This window comes from Vigna umbellata, chromosome 10, assembly GCF_029865625.1.
Source record: "Vigna umbellata cultivar VRB3 chromosome 10, Vumbellata_1.0, whole genome shotgun sequence".
NCBI classification, from domain to species: Eukaryota; Viridiplantae; Streptophyta; class Magnoliopsida; order Fabales; family Fabaceae; genus Vigna; species Vigna umbellata.
The window spans coordinates 17866097-17890186 of NC_142174.1; the positions used below are offsets into that span (position 1 = coordinate 17866097).

Genomic DNA, 24090 nt, shown 5'->3' on the forward strand with positions numbered 1-24090 from the left:
AAATCCATTATTACAAAAGAAAACATCCAGGGAATTTTCCGTGAATAATATTTGCTTGGACACGAAGTTTTGATCCTAAAATAATTAAATAGTTGATTCCTAATTTAAGTGCTAGTATTACTCTCTATTCATGCCATCAAACTACAAAATACTATATGATTTTCATTCGTCCTTGCTCGAGTGATGATAGATTAGTACGCCAGTTTCATTTGCTTACGTTAATATCCTTTTGAGTTAAGTTACTAATGAATCATATGATCAACCATACGGTTTTGTTTTGTTAAACTCCTATCCTAGGGCTCTGTATCTCATACAAACCAAGCTTCTCTCAGTTCTCTGCCACAGTAAAAAGTGGAGGAAAGAGATATCTCCCAATGGTAACAAAATACAGACCCAGTAGAGCCTTAAAAATATAAGATAAGAACAAAATAGAGGAATTGGATGCAGTTTTAAACCACCAAACTTTGAGGGGAAAAAGGAAGTAGGAAGCTAAACTCTTTCTGGCAAAAGGCATAGCTAGAATTATCTGCTTCGTTTTTTGTCTCTCAACTATGCTGGTCAGGCAGGAGGAAATAAAAAATCTACTGCCACCAAAAATTTTCATTCATCGCTTGAAGAGACTGGGAGTGGAGACTTAGCTTGTGTAATGTGCTGTTTCAGTGTTACTTCACTTGAAAGAGTTCAATCATTGATAAACGCATATTTTTTTTCTTCTTCAAGTCCGACTCATTTGGCGTTTTTGCATCCACGTCCAAGTTGTTATTATCTGTTGTTTTTGCATCCATGTCCAAATTGTGAGCTATCACCTGATGATTATCAGATTCTGCAGATTGTGATGCCGTACATGTGCTGTGTTCATCCGTCTTCATTTGCATAGCTTGGTCTAGACATTTATTGGCACTGGTTATTTTCTTCCTATTATTTATCAGTTGTTTTCTGTGATAAATATTCTTTTCTGCGGAGTACTTCGCCATGGATGGATCAACCTTCTGGCTTAACTTAACTAGCTTCTGCTGCTCTTTTTTATTTTCCTTACGTTCAAATTCCTCAGACAATTCATGGTTCCCCGAGCCCATTTTCTTCCTCGCAATACAACTATCCTCAACCAGTTTCCGTTTCTTGTTTTCTCCTTTCCCGCACTCTGAATTTGGTATTGATAAAAGTTGTCCTTCACCATCCATTGACGCCACTTGATGGTTTACCAGATCTGGATGTGGCGATGGACCAATTTCTTCAGTGCCCTTGGTCTTTAGGTGACATTGTCCAGCTTCAGAATCCTCCCCATCCCCAATAATTCCACTACTCATAGTTTCAAGTACAATTTTGCCCAAAACAAATCCAGTCTCTGAAAGTTCACCCTTCCCAAGCATGTCATAATTTATCTTCAAATTTTTTTTTCTTCCACTCTTGTAAAATATACCATCATTGGCCAGCATTTGGAAAATTGTATGAGCACGTTTCCCTGCTTTCCCGGATACAAATACCTGAAATCCACAACGATTCAGTTGGATCGGAGCCTTATGAATTAACACAAAATAACATCTTCAAATGGACACAATGATCCATTTACAAATTACAAGGGATAAAAGATGGCTTGACTCTCTGGGATAACTTTATAATCAGGAACTATACCAGTTTGGTACAAGGGAAGAAAGGATAAATATCCCAGTAAAAAATACAAAATGATCTACTGACATGTACCAATTTCCAGTAAGCTACGTTAAGTCTATTGATCAATGATTTCAAATTCGGATTGGCGTTCATCTCAGAAGGAGTCCTGGGCAATGGATAACTGCTTGCATGATTAAAAGTGCACGTATGCATGTACAATATTGTCAAAATATGTGGTCATTGGCAGAAATGGGATGTTAGAACAATGATTAGTACTAAAGTCAAAATAAGTGGGGTAACACTCACCTTTTAAGCTAGTTTTTGCTGTTAAACCGAAATTTTAAAATGGTATGAGAGTCAATCCTAAATCCATTATTGAGCCTCCTATTTGCCACGCTCCACGCCAATAACTTTATGGTCAGTTTTGCAGGATTTTATTAGGCTTCAAGTCCAAATTCCAAAAACTTAATTAGGAACAGTTTCTTTACAAGACAGCAGCGATACTTCAATTTGAGAGCCCAAAATGGTTATAATAGTTGACAAGGTCTATGTAGAAACAAGGAAGGACCATAAACCCTAACTAATGCATGTTTGAATAGCCTAACCAATTAGAATAGCCTAACCAATTAGAATAGAACCTGATCCCATTGCAACTTTATGATATTGATTTACTTACCATGTCAGATTGTGGAGAAGATGGGTATCTAGGCTTGCACATGAAGTGACGAAGACTACTTTTATCAACCAATGCATGTATCGAGTGCATCACCAAAGATGCCAATTTAGTAACTGCTATTGCAATTTCATCATCTGATTTGCATATATTAGACTTTCTTATTTCAGGTACAAAATTAACACTCATTCTGGCCTGTTCTTTAGCAAATTTAACACCTTCTTTCCACTCTCCATGATGTAGAACAGATGCAAAAGTCCACACCACTACAGCATCTTGAGGATCATTTACTAATGCCAGGTGAAATGCAAGCAATCCAATCCTGTAACATATACAAATATACAATGATGTCAAACACAAACACCCATCACTTAGACAAACTGTTAGGAGGTTGAAAGTATACGAGAGACGTAAGAAACGTGAATAGGCTAACTGCCTTGGCAGTTAGGAAGAGCGGGAAATAACTTCATATAAATAGTTTAGAATAAACGTTTTATACAGTTTTGGATTAATTGTGAATTCTGACAGGATTTATCATCCTGTGGGGGAGGTTAGGCTCTCTTTGTTTCTGATATTCTGCACTTTGGGTTATTGATAATAAAAGGAGGAGGTTATTCATCAGTTTATATTGTGTGCTTGGTGTAGTCTGTGTTTGTTTGTGAAGGTTTCTTGAGAAGAAACCTATCAATTTGGTCCGACCTGCCGGATCCCAAATTGAGTGCAAAATCCAAAAAATGGAGGTAACCACTGAAGGAAGACTGGAGGCACTGGAGATTACGATGGAGGGTATGAAGGAGGAGTCCGCTGCTGTACGAAGAGATTTGCAACAACTAATGAGAATGATGGGGGCTCAGACGAATAACAACGACGGGCAGTCGGATGGAAGTCAAGCATCCGTAAATGGGAATCAGCGGAGGCGCGAGGAGGAAAATGGAGGTAGAAGGAACGGCGATCAACCGGAGGTACAGAGTAATTGGAGGAAGAAGGTGGACTTACCCACATTCGAAGGCGTAGAACCTCTCAGTTGGATCAATCGAGCGGAACGGTTCTTTGATATTCAGAAAGTGGCGGAAGAGGAGAAGGTAGATCTCGCCTACATAAGCATGGAGGGTAGCGCGAGTTACTGGTTCAAGTTCTGGAGAGAGAAGGCTACCAATCGTTCGTGGGAGGGCCTGAAAACAGCCATGATCGGCCGTTTTGGAGGCGGATATCGGGGAACTGTGTTTGAACGATTGGCAACGCTGCGACAGGAGGAAACCATCGAGGATTATGTCCGGGAATTTGAGATGCTGGTGGGGCAAGCACGGGGTGTTTCTGATGAGCAGATGTTGGGGTATTTTCTCGCTGGTCTGCGTGAGGATATTAAGGGACAGGTCCGTATTCACGATCCTCAAGAATTAACGGTGGCGATGAGAATCGCGAGGGATGTCGAGGACGCTGCACGAAGAGCCAGAGGAGGAAGTTGGAATGGGTTCAAGAGCAATCAATCGGGGCCGCGAGCGATGGGGGTGGTAGTGCGTAACGAAATTCCGAGACCCAGCATGAATCGCCCAGGAGGAATGGAGAGTGTCGGTTCAGTGAGGAGAGAAGGCGTTGTGACAAATGGCAGCGTGAGATCTAGCAATGTCGGGGGAAGTGATAACAGGGGAAGATTGGTGAGGAATCTTCCCTACCCGGAGTTCTTGAAGAGAAAAGAAGAGGGACGGTGTTTTCGTTGTGGGGGTCCATTTGCCCCTGGACACCACTGTCCAGAGAAGAGTTTACGGGTGGTACTCCTTGCGGAGGATGAGGAAGAAGATGATAATGTAGAAATAACCGACGTTGACCAGAAACCCATGGAATTGTCGGCATGCTCGGCGGAGGGGATAACGCAGCCCAAAACAATGAAATTAGTAGGGAGGATTGGAGAAAGAAGCGTACTAGTACTCATCGACAGTGGCGCCAGCCACAACTTTATTAGTTGGGCACTGGCAGAGGAGCTGAAGTTGCCAATAACGGACACACCCCCATATAATGTAAGTCTGGGTGATGGACACCGAAAGAGAACACGGGGGTACTGTGAAAAGGTAATGATTACATTAGCGGGGACCGACGTTGAAGAGAGGTTTCACTTGTTTGAGTTGGGAGGTGTGGATGTCATATTAGGGGTGGAATGGTTGGCAAAGTTAGGAGAAGTAATGCTTAACTGGGGGAAGATGACTATGGTGTATAAACAGGGCAACGAGAAGGTGATTATTAAAGGAGATCCCACTTTGACTAGACGAGTGGTGGGGCCCAAGTCTTTATTAAAAATTACAGAGGTGGAATCATGGACCTTGGTGTGGGACCTAGGTCACGTGGAAAAGAAAGAGGATACAGTAGTATGTCAGGGACTGTCTGAGAAACAACAGGCAGAGATGGAGAAAATTCTGGACTCACACTCCCGTGTTTTTCAAGAAAGGGGTGGCCTACCGCCAAAAAGAAATATGGTGCACCGCATCACCCTTAAAGAAGGAGAAGCTCCTGTAAACGTTCGACCTTATCGTTATCCGCATCTATTGAAAGAGGAAATTGAGAAACAGGTTGCTGATATGTTGAAAGCAGGGTTAATTCGTCCAAGCATCAGCCCATATTCAAGTCCCGTTATTTTGGTAAAGAAGAAAGATGGAAGCTGGCGGTTTTGTGTGGACTACCGGGCCTTGAACAGAGCAACGATACCAGATAAGTTTCCCATTCCAGTAATAGAAGAGCTCCTGGATGAGTTGAGAGGGGCTACCTATTTCTCAAAAATAGATCTAAAAGCGGGATACCATCAAATTAGGATGGAAGAGGAGGATGTGTGTAAAACAGCGTTCCGAACACATCAGGGCCACTACGAATTTTTAGTGATGCCCTTTGGCCTCACCAACGCACCCTCAACGTTTCAAAGTGCCATGAATAGTTTACTACAGCCATATCTAAGGAGGTTTGTTTTGGTCTTCTTTGACGATATTTTGGTGTACAGTTCTACTTGGGAAGACCACCTGGAGCAAGTGAGTTTGGTGCTGCATAGGTTACAGCAGAATGAATGGGCGGCCAATAAAAAGAAGTGTGAATTCGGGAGAAGACAGATTAGATACTTGGGGCATCAAATTTCAGAAGAAGGGGTTGAGATGGACCCAGAGAAAATTAAGGCTGTCTTGGAGTGGGAAGAACCGAAGAGCCTAAAAGCTTTGAGGGGATTTCTTGGCTTAACCGGCTACTACAGACGTTTTGTACAGGGGTATGGAAAAATTGCAAAACCATTAACAGAGTTGTTGAAGAAGGGTAACTTTGTATGGTCTGATCAAGCCACGGCTGCCATGACAAGGCTGAAGGAAGCTGTTACATCTGCACCGGTGCTGACATTACCAGATTTTTCCCAACCCTTTCATATAGAATGTGATGCTTCTGGGGGAGGAGTGGGAGCAGTGTTAACTCAGAAAAAAAAACCAATAGCCTTTTTCAGCAAGGCTCTATCAGATAAATCTTTAAGCAAATCAATCTATGAAAAAGAGTTAATGGCTTTAGTAATGGCTATTCAACATTGGAGGCCATACCTGTTGGGACAGAAGTTTATTGTACATACTGACCAGCGGAGCCTAAAATATTTACTCGATCAAAGAATAACAACTCAAAATCAACAAAATTGGATAGCAAAACTATTGGGCTATGATTTTGAGATTGTGTATAAGGTGGGAAGTACTAACAAGGTGGCGGATGCCCTGTCTAGAAGAGGAGAAAGAGGTGGGGAAGAAAAGGAACTGCAGATGATTGCTAGACCATATTGGCAGGACTTTCAAGAAGTCCTCAAAGAAGTGGAGCAAGATGAAGGGCTGAGAAAAGTGATATCCGAAATTCAAAAGGACCCAAATTCGCATACGGCTTATACGTTAGAGCATGACAGGTTGCATTACAAAGGAAGATTGGTAATATCCGCCCAATCTGTGTGGATTCCCAAATTATTGGCTGAGTTTCATGTGACCAACACAGGAGGTCATTCAGGGGTCTATAGAACTTACAGGAAGGTGGCCCAATCTCTGTATTGGGTGGGAATGAAGAAGTCCGTTACTGATTTTGTTGCTGAATGCTTGGTGTGCCAACAGCACAAGTACTTGGCAGCTTCTCCTCAAGGGTTGTTACAGCCCTTACCTATACCTCATGCTGTTTGGGAAGAGGTGAGTATGGATTTTATTGTGAAGCTGCCCAAATCACAAGGTTATGATGCAATATTAGTGGTGGTTGATCGCTTGAGTAAGTATGCTCATTTTTTGTCACTCAAACACCCTTATACAGCACGGACAGTGGCCGAGGTGTTTGTTAAAGAGATAGTGAGATTGCATGGGATTCCAGTTTCGATTGTCAGCGATAGGGACCCCTTATTCCTCAGCTTGTTCTGGAAGGAGCTGTTTAAGATGCAGGGCACCCAACTCAGGATGAGTACAGCTTATCACCCTGAAACAGATGGTCAAACAGAAGTTTTAAATTGGATTGTGGAGGGTTATTTACGGTGTTTTTGCTCTGAACAACCAAGAAGCTGGAAAGCAATGCTACCCTGGGCCGAGTACTGGTATAACACCAGTTACCAAGGAGCAACAAGATGCACCCCTTTCGAAACTGTTTATGGCAGGGCTCCCCCATCTTTGAGTAGATTTGTACCAGGAGAAACACCTGTGGAGGCGGTGGCTCAGGAGCTAAGAACAAGGGATGAAGCACTTAAGCAATTAAAGTTTCATTTAACTCGAGCCCAAGATTTGATGACACAACAGGCGAATAAAAAGAGGAGGCCAACAGACATTAAGGTGGATGATTGGGTCTATCTTAAGATCAGACCTCATAGGCAGTCTTCCATGCCAGTGTGACTGCATCCAAAGCTGTCAGCCCGGTATTTTGGGCCGTTTCAAGTGGTGCAACAAGTGGGTGCAGTGGCTTTTAGACTCAGATTGCCAGAATCTGCTAGGATCCACTCAGTGTTTCATGTATCCCAACTAAAAAAGGCAATAGGTGACAAGACGGTGGAGAAGGAATTGCCTTCTGAACTGCAGGGAGAAGGCCCCACATACTGGCCTGTGAGGATTCTGGACAGCAGGCAAGTACAGCAAGGAGATGAGCTGTTAGAGCAAGTTCTGGTGGAGTGGCAAGAAGGAGGAAAAGAGGGTGCAACATGGGAAGACAGGATCACAATCCAAGATCAATATCCTGATTTCAACTTTGAGGACAAAGTTGCTGAAAAAGAGGAGGGTAATGTTAGGAGGTTGAAAGTATACGAGAGACGTAAGAAACGTGAATAGGCTAACTGCCTTGGCAGTTAGGAAGAGCGGGAAATAACTTCATATAAATAGTTTAGAATAAACGTTTTATACAGTTTTGGATTAATTGTGAATTCTGACAGGATTTATCATCCTGTGGGGGAGGTTAGGCTCTCTTTGTTTCTGATATTCTGCACTTTGGGTTATTGATAATAAAAGGAGGAGGTTATTCATCAGTTTATATTGTGTGCTTGGTGTAGTCTGTGTTTGTTTGTGAAGGTTTCTTGAGAAGAAACCTATCACAAACACAAATTCACAAACAACATCCATCCAAGCCTTTAGCCAAGTAAACTCCAGCTACAGCAGAAAATAAGAGTCTATAAACCAGTTCTTCTCCCTCTCCCCTTCTGTCCGTAAAACCATGAAAATTAAGGCCACCATTATGCTGGATTTTATTTGTCAAAGTAGATAGCTTTATTATAAAAGTAATTATTGATATGGATGTTGATTTGCCATATCAGAACCAGGTCAGCTCAGCTAAATAGTTGACTAAAAATGGCATGATTTCTGTAACACAAATAGTTTTAAGAAGATAAAAATGTCTACAATATATGGGTCTTAAACACTTAAAACTAAGTTACACAATAAGAGCATCTAATATTTGAAACTTAGATTCAATAATAATTTTTCAACTCCCTCAATCTGAGAGTAAGGTTTCAGAAGATAGCTCTACTTTTCTATACAAGCATAAATGTTCAAATATATATTTGTTCGCACTAAAACCTAAACCCTAAAATTGTTCCCAAAACCTGGTTGACAGACAAACTAAGCCTAAATTCTTGAGGCTAATAACATTTTTTACTTTTTTCTACAAGCATAAATGTTCAAATATATATTTGTTCACACTAAAACCTAAACCCTAAAATTGTTCCCAAAACCTGGTTAACAGACAAACTAAGCCTAAACAAACTAAGCCTAAATTCTTGAGGCTAATAACAATTTTTTCTTTATTGGAAAGGGGACTATTGTAGCAAAAGAAACTTACAATCACTCACCAGAGAGTACAATCACAAGGTCGATCGCAAGCAAGCAACTTATCCATACGAAAGAATAACTTCTGCAAAAATAAAATCAGAACCATAAGAAGTGAAAGCATACAAGTTGTATAACAAATGTAAACCTTTATGAGTGTGATTGTGACTAAGGCCACACTCGTTCAAGTGGGTGGAGATGAGAAGGCATAAAGGTAATCAGTATTTGGATACTAAAGACCTCATACCTTGACTTTTTTTATAGACATAAATGTGACCTTACATATCCAAATTTTTGCCCACTCACACAAGCATACATCAGAATATGCGAGAATCTCTTCATAGTCATACTGCATTTTTAGATTTATATTAACCTCATGTAAACTACTATCCAGTTTGTCTTTAGTTACAAAAATAAAAATCTTATAATCAGGAGTAGAAATAATATTCTTCTGTCCTTAGGATTCATGGTTTCTACATGGAATTTCAGTTAGATACGTGTGCAAATAATATAGGATTACTCAATCAAGTTCGCTGATCAATTTTGAGTGATAATAAAACTTATATAAATAGCAAGCAATATTTGACTATACACTTCAAAGCATTCAAATAATGATCCAGTTAACAGTGAACTAAAACTTATTGTAATATTTTCCTTCAGCTTGTAATGACTTTAGCATTTGCATTCATTAAATCAGAATAATATCATAAGAAAGATGCTGCCTGTAACCAATTATTTGCAAAGTTAACTTACTAACAACAGATTGGAAGCTCGATCATCTTCTTCAATAGCCTGTTCATCTAGATATGCTGCCTGTAACCAATCAATTAGTAAACACTGTATTTGGCTGATAGGCATATTATTAAAAGACTAAAATCTGTAACTCAAATTCACTTACATGTAAAGGAAGTAAAAATTTAAGCAATTTGAATTTCCAAAGTAGACGCAAAGATGGTCCAGCAGCTCCATAAGATAGCATATAGTTCAATTCAATCATAATTTTATTCTGAAATATATATATAAAAAGCAAGATGAGTACTGAGACTAGAACTATAATTAATTTGATATCCAAAAATAAAACCTTATGAGTATTCTATGCACGAACCAATTTACTTTTTCCAGATGTCAATAATAAAGTGCAACAAAAAATGAGCATTTCTATACAACCCATGGGCAACAGATATCCCGAGCAGAATTATCATTTATGCCAAAATCAGAGCAGCACACCACCATCATAAAATTTCAATTGATGTACCTTGTCCAAGTTCATAACTAGTGAAGAATGTGCCCAAATTGCAGCCTCAATCTCCCTTGATAATGATAAACCTAGCCGAGCTGCAAGTCTGAAGCCACGCAAAATTCTTCCTGCAAACGAATTCATTTTCATAGTAGATGCAAATCAATGTGATTCAGAATGCCTTATTTCAAGATGCTGATGAAAGTATGATGCTACCTACCAGGATCTTCTTTGAAGGACAACTGAGCAGGGATAACAGTTTCTAGCTGAATCCACATCACCAATCATAATTACAAGTTGCACTCATGCTTGGGGTTGTAAAAATGCATTAACACATTGAATAGAGATTTACCTTTAAAGTCCTCAAATCTGCCATTCCATTGGTATAATCGTAGATTTTATTGGCAAAGGGGTCATAAAATAAACTGATTCCACAATCAGAAACGGATTAATAACAGAAATAAAAATTATATGCTGAAGATTAAAACAGATACTGTTACTTCAACTTCCTACATTGCAACATATAATCCAAAAACCCGTTTTAAAGAGCAAGTAAGAACAGAAACTATGCACAAAAGCAAATAGATTGCATACAAGCTCTAGAAAATTTAAAGGGAAAAAAAACTCCAATGATACCTATTAATTGTGAAGTCTCTACGCAAGGAGTTTTTGCACCGAAATAAGTCTTTTTTATTACTGCATTTGGGCAGCTGAGAGTACAAAAATTGTTCCTTCGCATTGGAAGTTCGTGCCACTGTCTCAAAACTAGTTACCTGATACAATATAAATGTATAAGTTGATCAATATTTTGACATTACAATATTGAAAGCAGAACCTGCAAATGAGTACAGATTAATAATACATGTAGTTTGTAGATTAAACAAAAAAGCAAAGGTAATCTTGTATGACTACTTAAATGGACAAACCTCAACTACAGAACCTTTAATATGAACCAAGCATATTGGAAAACGACGGCCAACAATTTGAGCATGAACTGAACGACGAAAATGATTTTTCACCTGTTAGATATCGTTGAAGAAAAAAAGTGTATTAAAAGTGATAGTATCATATGCTTCCAATGTAGTTCACAAATTGAGCCATTGTCATAAAACCTGCATAAGTTTTGCTGTGGTGATAACATCAAAATCTTTTGGAGTTCTTTTCAGTATTAGATCTCTCACGCACCCACCTACTAAGTACGACTCAAATCCTGCAATTCATAAAAGGTGAAAGAATGTAGTCATTATAAAAGAAAATATGGGTATAACGAAATACAAAAAAGTTCAAGGTAAATGAAATTTTGTACCAATATATAAACATGTATAGTACAAATGCGTTAACATTTTATTTGGATTATGGATAAAATATAAAGGAAAGAATTAGGAATGATAGAAATAGAGTGGAAAATATGTGTTGTTTGCATGGATAGAAATAAGAAAGAAAAAAGTACAAGAATTTCTCTATGTTTTTGTTTGGATGAGTGAAAAATAGAATTCAAAGAAACAAACAAATGAAAAATATCCTCATATTAATTAAAAAATATTTTTCACAATATTTTTTCTTAACATAATCTTATTTATTATCTAAATAACTGTTATAAAAAAATGTTTAACTTTTAAGATATTCAAACAAAAAAATGAACAAGGGAGAGATCGTTTCCCTCCCACTCTATGCCAATTTTACTTAGGGGAGGGGAAGTGCTTTCTGGTAAACAATAGAAATTTAGTATTTCTGTCCTATTTCTTTCCACTTCACTTCTACCACAAACAAGGTATCATATAACTGAGCATCTTTTCAAAAGAAGGTGGAAAGATCACATAAACCACGGAGTATATCCAAAATTGTCTAGAGAGTGTTTTAAAATGAATTAGCACATCTTTGCAAATTTATATTCTTAATATCTCATAATGTCTTTATTTGCTTCCTATTTATTATTGTATGCTTTCTTCTCTTATTCGAGAGCGAGTCCTAGCAGTGATACAGTTGGGTCATGATGATCCGTTGATCATGAGTTTGAATCCAAAAACAGCCTCTTGCATGTGCAAAATAAGGTTGCTACAATGGCACAACGTATAGTTGTGCCTTGGTATGGGTTCAAATCCGAAAACTTCTTTGCATTGCAAGGGCGAGCCTACATACAATGAACCTCCCCCATACCTTTGCATAAATAGGGTTAGGCTCTATTCGTTTGTACAGATTGCAGATTGCACTGTAGAGAACAATTCACATAGACAGATATGAGAGATTTCTCATGTTCCAATCAACGGATTTGAAGGAGAATGGAAGGTGGATGGTTTGTGCTTATACTGGTAGGACAACTGTAGTACCTAATTACTAGCATAAATGGAACTGCTATGTCAGTATTTTGTATCATTTTACATATCACATCAATATAAACTTCTCATACTGATTATTCTTTCTTTCTAGTCCTTACCAATGCACTGTAATTCAGTAGATTATACTTTAACCTTGTTGACTAGCAATTTCCACCAGCTCAAAGCTGCAAGAATGCTCCCCTGTAAATTATCCTTTGAGGTATCTACATTCTTAGGAGTAACCAGAAAGGATACTCAATAACTAAATACTAAGATCAGACTTTCAAAATCAAGATACAAAGAAAATAAACTGGAAAGGAAGGCAATCTAATTTTTTATCATTATTTGTTAATACCAAAATTTTACCAGCCTGTACGTGGCACACAACAGTCTTAGGATTTCGTGAGGTATAAGGATATTCTCACCTTTTCTCCGAAGAAGTTTCAGGACAAACATAGATGAGTGTGAAATCATAGAACTAGTTACACCAAGCTTCTCTGCATCCAAAGTGTTCCATTCTGAGATGCCTATGCGATCTGAATAATAGCTTCAAATTGTAACTATGTATCAAATGCACACAATCAATGACTTAATATGGGTTTCTACACATACAAAACAAGGTCTGAAACTGACTTTAGGTAACCACTTGCACTCAGTATCAGAGACTTTCATATGTTTTTATGTGCATTCTGTTTGATAGTATCATAGTGGCTCGATCACAAAATTTTCCGAAGTGCTAAGCTGAGCAAAGTAAAAAAACAAAAAAGTAATTTTACCTCCGCAAATAGAGTAGTCCAATTCTTCTTTTGGAGACTGACTACCTTGTTTTGGTTGTTTGGCCGGTTTGGGAGCATGTGAGTGAAAGTTCTAACCGAAGAATCCAAGAAAAATTAAAGGATTTAGAGAAAGATGTCAATGTGTTTGAGAAAATGCCTCAACCAAAGTAAAAGAGTGGTGCGATGTTTGTGCACCTGAGAGTTGACGAAAATCTTCAGACGAACAAGCATGCCATGTTTGTTATGGTTCATTCTGAACGGAACCGCCATTGGAACATGAATCAACCACTTCACCGCTAGCTGAATCTCACCTTACTTCATTTCTAGCGCCAAAAGATCTTTCAAGTTTCTTACAACAATAGCCCTTTTATACCTTACTACATTTTTCAACAGTGTCTTTGTTTTTATATTATTTATCCACCTTATGTTTTTACTGCTTTGTTATCACCTTATTTAATATGCTATAATGCATCTATATCATTATATAAATTTATATTTTCTATTAAATTAAAATAATTTTATTATATTGTCAAATAGATATTCTTATCATTTCTTCTCACAAATAACTACATAACTCTTAATTCAAAAATAAAATATTCAAATTCTTCTTTTAAAATTTAGTTATTTTTATAGTTTTAAAATTATATTATTTTAATAAAAAGTAATACACAAAAATGAAAACACACACATAGGTAGGTAATCAGATTCCTCTCTTCTTTTCTTTTACGATTAACCATCAATAAAGAATGAATAATATGGTTTGAAAAATTATATCTATAAATATTAGATATTGTAATATTTTGTTATTTTAAATCATTAATCTTTCTTAAAGGTGTTGGATGTGACACCTAGACACTGACGAGGGCGGGGAGTGATCGCCGGTGCAAGAGGCACAAAATGCAAGGGACACTGACAAGGAGCGACTCCTGACAGGCTTCTAGTGGAAGGGGCACATGGACGAATCGAACATAGACCGGAATGAGAGGGATCTAGAGACTGTATAGATATGGGACTATACAGTTGAAGGATAGCTTAAAGGAATTGATTTGGCTACTTATATCACCAAAATGTATTTCAAAATGCATTTGCTTTTGGGTGACCTTCTGGAAAGTTTTCTCTGAAAGTGTGCAAGTGAGGACAAAACACATTGGAAAGCCACATAGTGATATGTGAGAACAGTCAATATTCCCAGTAAGTTGTCGGGAGGGTTACATTGAAAATGAAGTCAAAGCTAACAAATGTAAAGGGAGTTTCAAATAATATAAATTTTGTGTATTTTCATTAAAATTATCTAAAAAATTGGTCATGAATAGTAGGGTTTACAAATTATTTTTCATTGATTACCTTTACATTACAATTAATCAAACTTAGAAAAGAGGATGGGATAATTGTGTAGGCTATATTTCCCTCTTGTTTATTTCTCTACTCACTGTCTTACATAAATTTCATAATTTCTATTTCAAATGGAGTTGGCTTGAAATTATTTGGAAATAGAATAATTTTACCATAATAAAGTACAATAAATATAATTTTTAAATAATATTTTTAGAGTTTAGAAATTATGTACATAAATAGTTGTTTGTATATTAATTTCAATGACATATTATTGTCTTACTTTTTAATGAAATTATTATTTTATTTGTTACAAATTTAAACTTAATTTAAAATTAATTATTTATAAATTCAATTTTAAAAATTAAATAGTTTTTTAATACTATTTTCATTTCATAAATTAATTATTTTATAATTAATCACCTTTCAATTTTAGTTATTCTCATTTTTACTAAAATACAATCAAAGTATTTTTGTAATTAATTAAATCATATAGTTATTTTTTTATAGTATTAATCAAAACTACAACAAACTTTTTAATCTTTTTTCTTCATTCTAAATATCTCAGCTTGAGTTTTTTCTTTTCATTTGTGGTGACTCTGAATAATATTAAACTAATTTACATTTGGTTAAATGCACCCAAAATCATCCAGCCTTCTTTTATCAGTCACTATAAGTAAATTACATTTTCATGTTTTATTTGTACCTTATAATTTTGTTTCACTATTAAATAATAAAGTTTTACATAATGTTTTAAGATTTAAGTCACCACTTAAAATAAAATTATAATAATTGTATATTTTTTATATAATTTTTTTAATAATTATGATAAAAAAGTACATACACTTAAAAATTAATGTGATGGTATACTAAAATTCAAACTTGATGTTATTTGTTAAGTTACAAAACAAATAATCACTCAGTAAATTAATATGGGAATAACAAATTAACTAGTTGATGATAAACAATTTATTTTATTTTATTTATATAAAAGACATTATATAATTTCAAGAAATCTTGGACAAGATTAAATTCATACATTCTTACTTATATGTAGGAAGAGTGTAATAGTTTGATTTTCAATGACAATGTGGTTGAATCCCATGTTACAGACATAGCTATAATTTGTAAGATGAGAATTACTTCAATTATATATTATACTTTGACTTTATATTTGATATGAGATTTTTAAAAAACATTATTAAACAACATTGTGCAATAAAAAGTTCACAAATCAAAATTTTGTTTATTTTTCACTCATAAGTAAGCATAAAAAATAATTTAAACATAGACCTAATTATAAAAAGAAAGAGAGACTATATCATTTTCAATGGAATATATTTAATTGTATTTATTATATCTTAATAAGTAATGTATCAATAATATTAAATTGTATAATTAAAACTGGTTCTAAATATACTTTGGTAGAGGAAGGATGTAAAAACAAAAACAAAAAAAATAAAAAACAAAAACAGACACAAACGAAACTAGTGCCTATTGCTCCTTCCTTAAGAGAATGACTTAAATTAGCATGAGTATCTTCCAAAATGAGAAGTACTTCTTTGCAAGAACATGAGGACAATGGGTGTGAGATATTCTTTTGGCATGATTAAATTTTAGTTTACTAATATTAATAGAAATGTATTAAAACTATATCTAGAAATATACCTTAAATTAAATAACGGCAGTGTGATATTTTACGTAATTTAAAAACTTAATTAAAATTTTAGAAAAAAATTGATGATCTGGCTATTGATTCCTATTTAAAAATCATCACGCGCTAGTTAAAGAGCGTGTTTGTTTTAATAAGCTTCTTAGGAACTGGGAAAGCACAACAGTGGATGGAGGCGGTTGCCATCTTTAGTCACGCGCAGGCAGAGCAAGTGGATCCAAGTTTCCGGAAAAGAAGAACATCAATTCTTTCCCGGCTTAGGTGGGTTAAGAAGTGTGGGGTCACTTTGGCTTCTCTCTCTCCCTTTTTATTTTGTTTATTTTATTTTATTTTAAATTTAATTTTGATTTTAATTTTCCGATTTCATAGCCCAACAACACTCCCTATTTTCATTTTTTTCTAATTATTTTTTCTTCACGAATTTCTCCTGTTATCTCTCCAATCCTCAGCTTCCTATTTCTCCTCCCTAAGTCGGATTTTGCTTCAATCGTTCTAGGGTTAGGGTTTCGATCCTTTCTCCCTCGATTTAATTATTATCAAGGACTGCGGCACCCCTGATTCCCCTCCCGTCGTGCTTTGGACGCAGGACGCCATGGGAGGTGACGCAACAACAACTGAGAGTGCCACATCGGAGTTGAACGCCGCGGAAGTCAACATCAATATTCGTTGTTCAAATGGCTCAAAGTTTTCTGTTCAGATTAGTCTCGATTCCGTGGTCAGATCTTTCAAAGACGTCGTGGCTCGCAGCTGTGACATCCCCGCTGATCAACAGCGTCTGATTTACAAGGGTCGGATCCTTAAGGATGATCAGACACTCCAAAGCTACGGTATCAGCTTGATCTTGTTATTATTTGTGTATTTTCCCTTGCTATTGACTTTTATGTTTTTGTGGCAAATTTTGGATCCTGGTTTTTTTGCTGTTAAATATATGTATTATGTGTTTTTATATTGGTCTGTTGATTTTTTCTTTTTAATATGCTATGATTTTATTGATTTCATATACTCAAGTCTCTTGTAATCTGTTTATTTTGCTCCAGAGATTTTTTCTATAGTAATGAACGGGGGACTTTTTTTTTTCATTTGTGTGGTTTAATGTTAGCCTGGAAACTCTTTTTTCCATTTGTGTGGCTTAATGTTAGCCGTAATGTGGGATTAACTTGTTGAGAAATTTGTCTGAGTTGTGTACAGGGAAAGGCGTAACAGGAATTTTATATGCTATATGGGATGATTTGTTTTAGTGAGAATATTACATTGGAGTTGGGAATGGGAAATAATTTTTAATGCAGTCAATAATTCTTTAGTTGAAGACTCTAGTATTTTGGAGAGTGGTTATTTTTATTGATTGAATATGACTCACTTTCCATTTCGTATTTGTAGGTTTGGAGGCTGATCACACTGTCCATTTGGTTCGTGGCTTTGCTCCTAACAACAACACTGGTGGGGCTAATAGTGGTGGTGCCAATACCACCACAGCCAATACCACGAGAGGTGCTGGTGCTAATGAGGGTGGGGGTTTAGGAGGGCCAGGATTTGGGGCTTCACTCTTTCCTGGACTTAGTGGTAACAATGGGATGGGGGGCAGTGGCCTCAATGGCTTATTTGGAGCGGGCTTTCCGGACCTTGAACAAATGCAGCAACCGTTTTTGTCAAACCCCAATTTAGTGAGAGATATAATGAACACACCTGCTATGCAGAATTTAATAAATAATCCAGAGATAGTGCGGAATCTTATAATGAATAATCCGCAGATGCAAGAGTTAATGGATAGAAACCCTGAGCTGGCACACATACTTAATGATCCCAGCACTCTTCGTCAGACACTTGAAGCTACAAGGAATCCTGAGATCATGCGCGAAATGATGAGGAATACAGACAGAGCAATGAGCAACATCGAATCTTCTCCTGAGGGATTTAACATGCTGAGACGCATGTATGAAAATGTTCAAGAACCATTTTTAAATGCCACCACAATGGCTGGTAATGCCGGAAATGACGGTGCAGCGGCTAGGAACCAATCAACTAATCCCTCCACTGCTAATTCTGAAGCAACTTCCCCTGTACCCAATACGAACCCACTTCCTAATCCATGGTCCTCTACTGGAAGTAAGTTTTCTTACCACAATTTTCTCTCCTAAGATAGTGACTGAATGCCCCTTTTTTGGTCTATTTTCTAGCTGGTAGCTATGTTGTTCACTGGATTGTGAATTTTGCTGATCTGTTTGATGTTGTATTTGCAGCTGGAGGTGGTCAAAATAACACCAGAAGGTCAACTCCTGCTGGTGGGGATGCTCGACAGCAGGCACCCACTGGATTAGGAGGGCTTGGACTGCCTGATCTTGAAGGCATGTTGGGTGGAATGCCGGATGCTGCTATGTTGACCCAGTTAATGCAAAATCCAGCTATTTCACAAATGATGCAAAGTATCCTTTCCAATCCACAGACTATGAATCAGGTAATTACTCGTTGCCTGTTCCAATGAGCTCTTGTTTTGAACTTATTTCTGACATTTTTTACTCTTAGATTCTTGGGGTCAATTCTGAGCAGCGTGGCATGCCTGATATAAATTCTCTGAGGGAGGTTATGCAAAACCCAGAGTTTTTACGACTGTTTTCCTCACCCGAGACACTGCAGGTAGAAAGATTCAAAATTTTGAGTCTCTTAATAAATTTTTATTGAGTCAATATTTTCAATTGTACGGTTGTATACATGTCTTTGTGTGCTTTATGTGTTTAAATATTAGGACTTTTAGCCATGCTAATATACAGTGCATGAAGAATGGTAGTTATGATTGTTTTCTACTGCTATTTTGTTTTTGTTTCTTCTGTGGAAAATTCTAATAAACGAGCATATGATCTAGCTTGACTGAGAGTTGCATAATGGCCTCCTAGCTAAGGATTTGGGGAAAAATGAGTTTCACATCCATGATTAAGTGTGTGTGTGTGTGTGTATTGCATTGAAAAATTAGGTTGCATAAAACGTGTTTTAATATGAAAAAGAGGTTTTATTATTATATTTGTCTATATAATTGATACTTATTTTAAGTAATTTTCTCACAATGACGTGGTCCTATGTTCAATGGCAGCAACTCTTGTCTTTCCAGCAAGCTCTTCTGTCTCAGATTGGTCAGCAACAATCAACACAGTAAGAAATGAAGAAATCATTGTATTTCTATTTTTACGTACCTTCTGTTTTTTACTGAGTCCTTTTAGTTCTGCTAACTGGATTTGTACTATAATGTGCCAATGCTTCAATCCTCTAGCTTGATGAAGTAGTTATTTGTTTATCCCTAGTACACCTGTTGCAACTTAGCTTAGGCCTAGACAGAATCTGACATGAGAGTTACAAACAATTCTGGTAATGTTATTTATATTTTTTGTAAATTTAACCAGAAAAGTTTCAACGGACATCAGACAGCAAAAGAATAAAAGGAAAGAGTTCCTCACAGTAAACTTCTTTTAGTACACAATACACTGGCCTAACCTTATCAGAGTCTTGCTCCTTCAAATACTCCCAAAATACAATGTACCTGACACATCATATGCAAGAAAGACATGCATGACTGTAGAAGGGTTTCTAGACAACAAAACTGTCCTATGAATTACTACTAAACACACATAACTGCCGTACTACTCATAGACTGTCCTATCATTTTCTCTTTGTTGTTACTTTTTTTACTTTTGATGATCATCTTGTTACTTTTTTTATTTTTGGATTCCTGTCCGGTAACAAGATGCCTAGGGTAGGATAACAGAGATGTATCCACCATGGAAACAGTTGTAGTCCAGTAGATATACTATTTGTTTTTTGGTTCACTTTCCCAATTTGTCCCTGGGCTCCTCCTATTCCCCCACATGCCCAAAACCTGCGATGTCACCTCCCACTTTGAGCCCCATCTGATACCTTTCCTCCTTCATCAACAAGTGTGGAATGTGTGAGAAGCTTTGAGAGGTTGTCTCAGTTAATGATTGAGGAAGTTTGAGACAATGGTGAGAGAAGATGGATGAGGGAGAAAGATAGAGGAAGAGGAAGGGTAGAATGCCACAGCGCAGAACCACTGTTGTAGTGGTCAGAAGACTCTGCTACCAGATTTTCCTTGCTTTCTTTTGCGGCGCCACTGTTCTTTCCATTGTTGCACATGTTTAAAGTAGAAGGCTGGATATGAATACTGATTTGTAGGCGTGTTTAAATAATGTCAATTTTTTTAGATCTCTTGAATCTTCTGTAAGCCATGATGCGTTCATTCCCTCTAGAATCTGAGCTCCCAGATTTGGGTTCTGAGACATTGAAATAAATAGAGGGGTTTTGGAATATTTGTGTACGCCAGAGACAAGAAGGATTGCAAATGAGGGTGATTGTGGCTTTAGTGTCGTAGTTGGAGGCATTGGAAACTTTCATGCCAGCATTGTGTTGTGCAGTTTCTCCTTGAGATAGAAAGAATAAGAAAAAAAGTTAAAAAAATCCCACCCACTTATATTAAAATTAATGTCTTTCTCATGGTTTGAAACTTTTGTTCGTCTCCCATGCTAGCATTTGTCCAACTACAATCTCTTAAAGAGGAAAATTTTAACATGTTTGTTTTTACTTTTTCTAGTTATTACTGTCTGATCCTACACTTGAAATATAAGATTGAGATTTCTATCAAAACGCTCCTGAGAATGGGACAACCTTCTCCTACTCTAAACTTTCTGTACCATAGCAAGTGCCTGTAGGGCTATGATAACGTTCATTGAATAATGAAGGATCTATAAGGACAGATTCCTCCTTTCAAGTAGTTCCCGTCATGAAAGGTTTTCCCTGTCTTATAACAGAGCTAATGCTCAGTTCTCATAGCAAAATGGAATGAATCATCTTCTCTCTAACGTAAGCTAATCATCCTACTAATTATTCAATTAACTTATCCAAACCATTTGCTTAATTTCCATTAATAGATGCAATTTTTCTTACTAAACACAGTCATTCATTTTTATGATTCAAGTATCTAACAAAACCTGCGTTCAACACAGCCAGTTGGGGTTTAAGCCTACATGGTTGACCTTTTGTTCATAACAATTGCATGACTTGGGTTTGAGTCCAGGGTTCCACCAAATAGAATTTGAATCCCCATGAAAATCATTGCTCTGAGGTTGGTGATTTGAGTTGTGGAGAGCCTTCCTTCACCTTAAACTTTCACTTAGTGTGCACAACGCCCTTGAAATGAAAGTTTTCTTGGAGGCAAAATAAGTAGTTATCGCTTGAATTTTATTTACTTTATTGTTTCATGGTTGTTGCTAGCCTAATCTTCTAAACTGAATACGTTTGCAGGGAACCAGGTCAAACAGGAGGAGGCACTGGTATGCAAGAGAACTCTGTTTTTTCTTTGTTTCTGTTTAGTTCTAGAAACTACGCTCTGGTAGTAGGATTTTTGGATTTTTTTGTGGCTGTGGTTTTGCATTGGAAATTTGAATCGCTTGGCTATCATTAAGATCATATGCAGCCTGCTAGTACTTGATTTCGTTTGGATTATAATTTTTTGAATCGGTGGAATGTGGAATATGTGATCACGTGTTCTCTTTGTACTTATTCTTTGTGAACTCTTTAAGGGCCCCATGCGTCTATAGAGTAGCAAAGGGGGAGCTTTTAGGTTCTAAGGTTGCGGCTGGATGATGCAATTGCCATTTGAGTGCATGCACAAGTTAATTGTTTATTTTAAGTAATTGCTATTGAATTGTTTTAATGGTAGGACCGTTGAACAACATGGGACTGGAGATGTTATCGAGCATGTTTGGTGGACTTGGAGCTGGTAGCCTTGCTGTTCCTAACAGATCAAATGGTTAGGAATAGTTTTGTAATTTTTTAAATAGATTTTGACATGGTTGTTGTCTTCTGGTCAAATGGTTTCTATACGTTCTCCCTAACTTGTGTGACTTTGTTGTTAATCAGAGCCACCAGAGCAATTGTATGCCACCCAACTTTCTCAGCTTCAAGAGATGGGGTTCTTTGACACACAAGAGAACATAAGGGCTCTTATTGCCACATCAGGGAACGTTCACGCAGCAGTTGAGCGGCTTTTGGGGAACTCCGGACAGTAGCAGGTAATGTTGGTTGATTTCCTTTCATGGAGGTCCGTATGTGTGTACTGCTGAGTTTGGTCCCTTCGAATTCTGTTGTTTTCGAGCGTCTTGTTTGGTATTTAAGTAAAATCAGAAATCTATCCAAATTAAAATGGTCTGAACTCCGAACTGACATGGTGATGTAGGTTATTCGTTCGACCAACTCTGATCATCAATTCCCTCCTTTCGAGTTCTAATGGCAGTTATTTTCTTCATGTACATATATCAAAACAAGTGTCAGACACTTGGCAGCATTGCTTAAATATTTTCAACTGAATTTATTTCAAAACTGTGGATGTATTGTATTAATATTCTTTTGGTTATACGAGTATCTGGAACAGTTTAATGTTGACTATGTAATACAATTTTACGTTATCATTAAATCATAAATCATCATTGGTGTGACTTTGAAGGTAATTTTTGTAAATGTTAATATATGGTGATTTGCTTGAGTTATAGTATAAAATTATTTTACAATGTTAGTGTAGTTTTTTCTCTCACACTTTAATAACTTATAATTACTGATTTGGCAGGTGGTAAGGGACACAGGACTAGCAATTAAATCTCAAACGCTAGAATCTGGTGTGAGATATTTATCCATTTAGCTTCGATTTTCGTCATGGAATTGTGTTTAAACAAATCTGTTGATTTTTTTCGTTTACATGATATCCAGAATTTAGTATTAAATCCAATACTACAATGTCCAATGATTAATTATACCTTCAGCTACAAGAAAGTACAAGGCATTTTGTACCATATACATGTAATTCTAACTTGCCTGTTTGCAAGCAAGGGTTGGATTCATAGGTACTCTCCAATGAAGGGGTTTATATTGGAACATGAATTTAAATATATAATTATGAACTTCTGTTTGTCATTTTACTTCTTAATCCTGCTTTAAATCCCACAACGATATTAATGGCAAAGTGGCGAAAGAGTTGTTAGAGATCAATCTTTTATTTCAAAATATAATTTCAAAGTATAGTTCTACATAAACAATACCATATACATGTAATTCTAACTTGCCTGTTTGCAAGCAAGGATTCATAGGTACTCTCCAATTAAGTGATTTATGTGGGAACATGAATTTAAATATATAATTATGAACTTATGTTTGTCATTTTACTTGTTAATCCTGCTTTAAATTCCACAACGATATTAATGGCAAAGTGGCGAAAGAGTTGTTAGAGATCAATCTTTTATTTCAATATGTAATTTCAAAGTATAGTTCTACATAAACAACAAAACAATATGTTCACCATAACATTTTGAAAATTTTAGAACTACAATTTTTATGAGCTACTCTAATATGCCTTGGTTTTCTAGATGGAAAAGAAAGCTCTGCAATATGTTATTTGGAGTTTTATGATTTATAGTTGTAGTTACATCGCAATCACTCGTCAATTTTAAAATGTCTTTCAGATTTGTTAAACCTAAGTTTCAAGTCACTGGTTCAATAGGATCTGTTGGTCAAATAAAGTAAGCGTCACCCTATAATAAAGTAAACCCTAAAATATATGAAAATATTCATAGTTAAAAAAATTTGATACTTCATGGCTGGCTATTTCAATTTGTTCAAATGGCAGATGCAACCATTGTTTGATTTTTAATGATGCTAAAAGTCCAAATTTAGAGTTGTCTAACATGACCATGCTACATGGGCTAGTCCTAGTTTGCCCTTTAAAAAGTTTTCTTTTAGCAGGCCTTTCCAAGTGAGAGTAAATAAAAAGTCATAGTCCCAAACTTTTTTTCAAGTGAATTAGGGTTAGGGTTAACATAAGTTTGATCATAGTATAAAATTTTAATTAATTCGTTTAATATCACTTTTATTTTCTATTTTCGTCCATTTTGTTCAGTGTGAGACTCGATTTTTTGTCTAACAGTGTCTAAATTGTTAACAACACAGTCTCAATGTGAACAAAATGAGATGTTTGTTTTTGGCAAGGCCTATCCATACTAGGGTTTCAAACTTTCAATTTCCTTTTTCATTCTACACGTTGTCACTTATATTAGGGTTTCAAACTTCCATTTTTCCTTTCTTTTCTCTCACATTCCATATTTTATTTGCCTTAATTCATGTCTTTTATTTTCACTTTCTTTCTATAAT

General features: G+C 36.4%; 1 protein-coding gene and 1 pseudogene across 4 annotated transcripts; one reads left to right on the plus strand and one right to left on the minus strand.

The window, feature by feature from the left end:
• Positions 1-255: 255 nt before the first annotated feature.
• LOC124822811 (uncharacterized) lies at positions 256-13236 on the minus strand (annotated as a pseudogene). The gene is made up of 14 exons (XR_015782530.1): positions 13086-13236; positions 12891-12981; positions 12540-12650; positions 10912-11009; positions 10726-10818; positions 10436-10572; positions 10152-10224; positions 10020-10065; positions 9818-9927; positions 9461-9568; positions 9316-9375; positions 8586-8647; positions 2288-2606; positions 256-1484 (listed from the first exon to the last, which is right to left on the minus strand). The product of XR_015782530.1 is annotated as an uncharacterized LOC124822811 (transcript).
• A 3015-nt stretch (positions 13237-16251) lies between these two features.
• On the plus strand, positions 16252-22860 carry LOC124822810 (ubiquitin domain-containing protein DSK2b-like). Of its 3 annotated transcripts, XM_088100427.1 has the most exons (10): positions 16252-16391; positions 16481-16721; positions 17272-17997; positions 18132-18346; positions 18415-18525; positions 18977-19035; positions 21196-21224; positions 21614-21703; positions 21814-21965; positions 22517-22860. In XM_088100427.1, exons 2-9 carry the CDS (start codon positions 16487-16489, stop codon positions 21960-21962), a joined length of 1614 nt encoding a protein of 537 aa, XP_087956553.1. In that variant the 5' UTR covers positions 16252-16391; positions 16481-16486; the 3' UTR covers positions 21963-21965; positions 22517-22860. The 3 variants fall into 3 exon arrangements, with proteins under 3 accessions (XP_087956553.1, XP_087956552.1, XP_087956551.1); XM_088100426.1 differs by lacking the exon at positions 22517-22860 and adding an exon at positions 22130-22400 and having other exon boundaries at positions 16281-16721; XM_088100425.1 differs by having other exon boundaries at positions 16282-16721.
• Positions 22861-24090: the final 1230 nt, after the last annotated feature.

Excerpts from the sequence above, each read along its gene's own strand:
- LOC124822810 (XM_088100427.1), top strand. The coding sequence starts at position 16,487 with ATGGGAGGTGACGCAACAACAACTGAGAGTGCCACATCGGAGTTGAAC. Across the intron at positions 18,526-18,976 it reads CCTCACCCGAGACACTGCAG|CAACTCTTGTCTTTCCAGCA; the intron begins GTAGAAAGATTC and ends GTTCAATGGCAG. Across the intron at positions 19,036-21,195 it reads GGTCAGCAACAATCAACACA|GGAACCAGGTCAAACAGGAG; the intron begins GTAAGAAATGAA and ends ATACGTTTGCAG.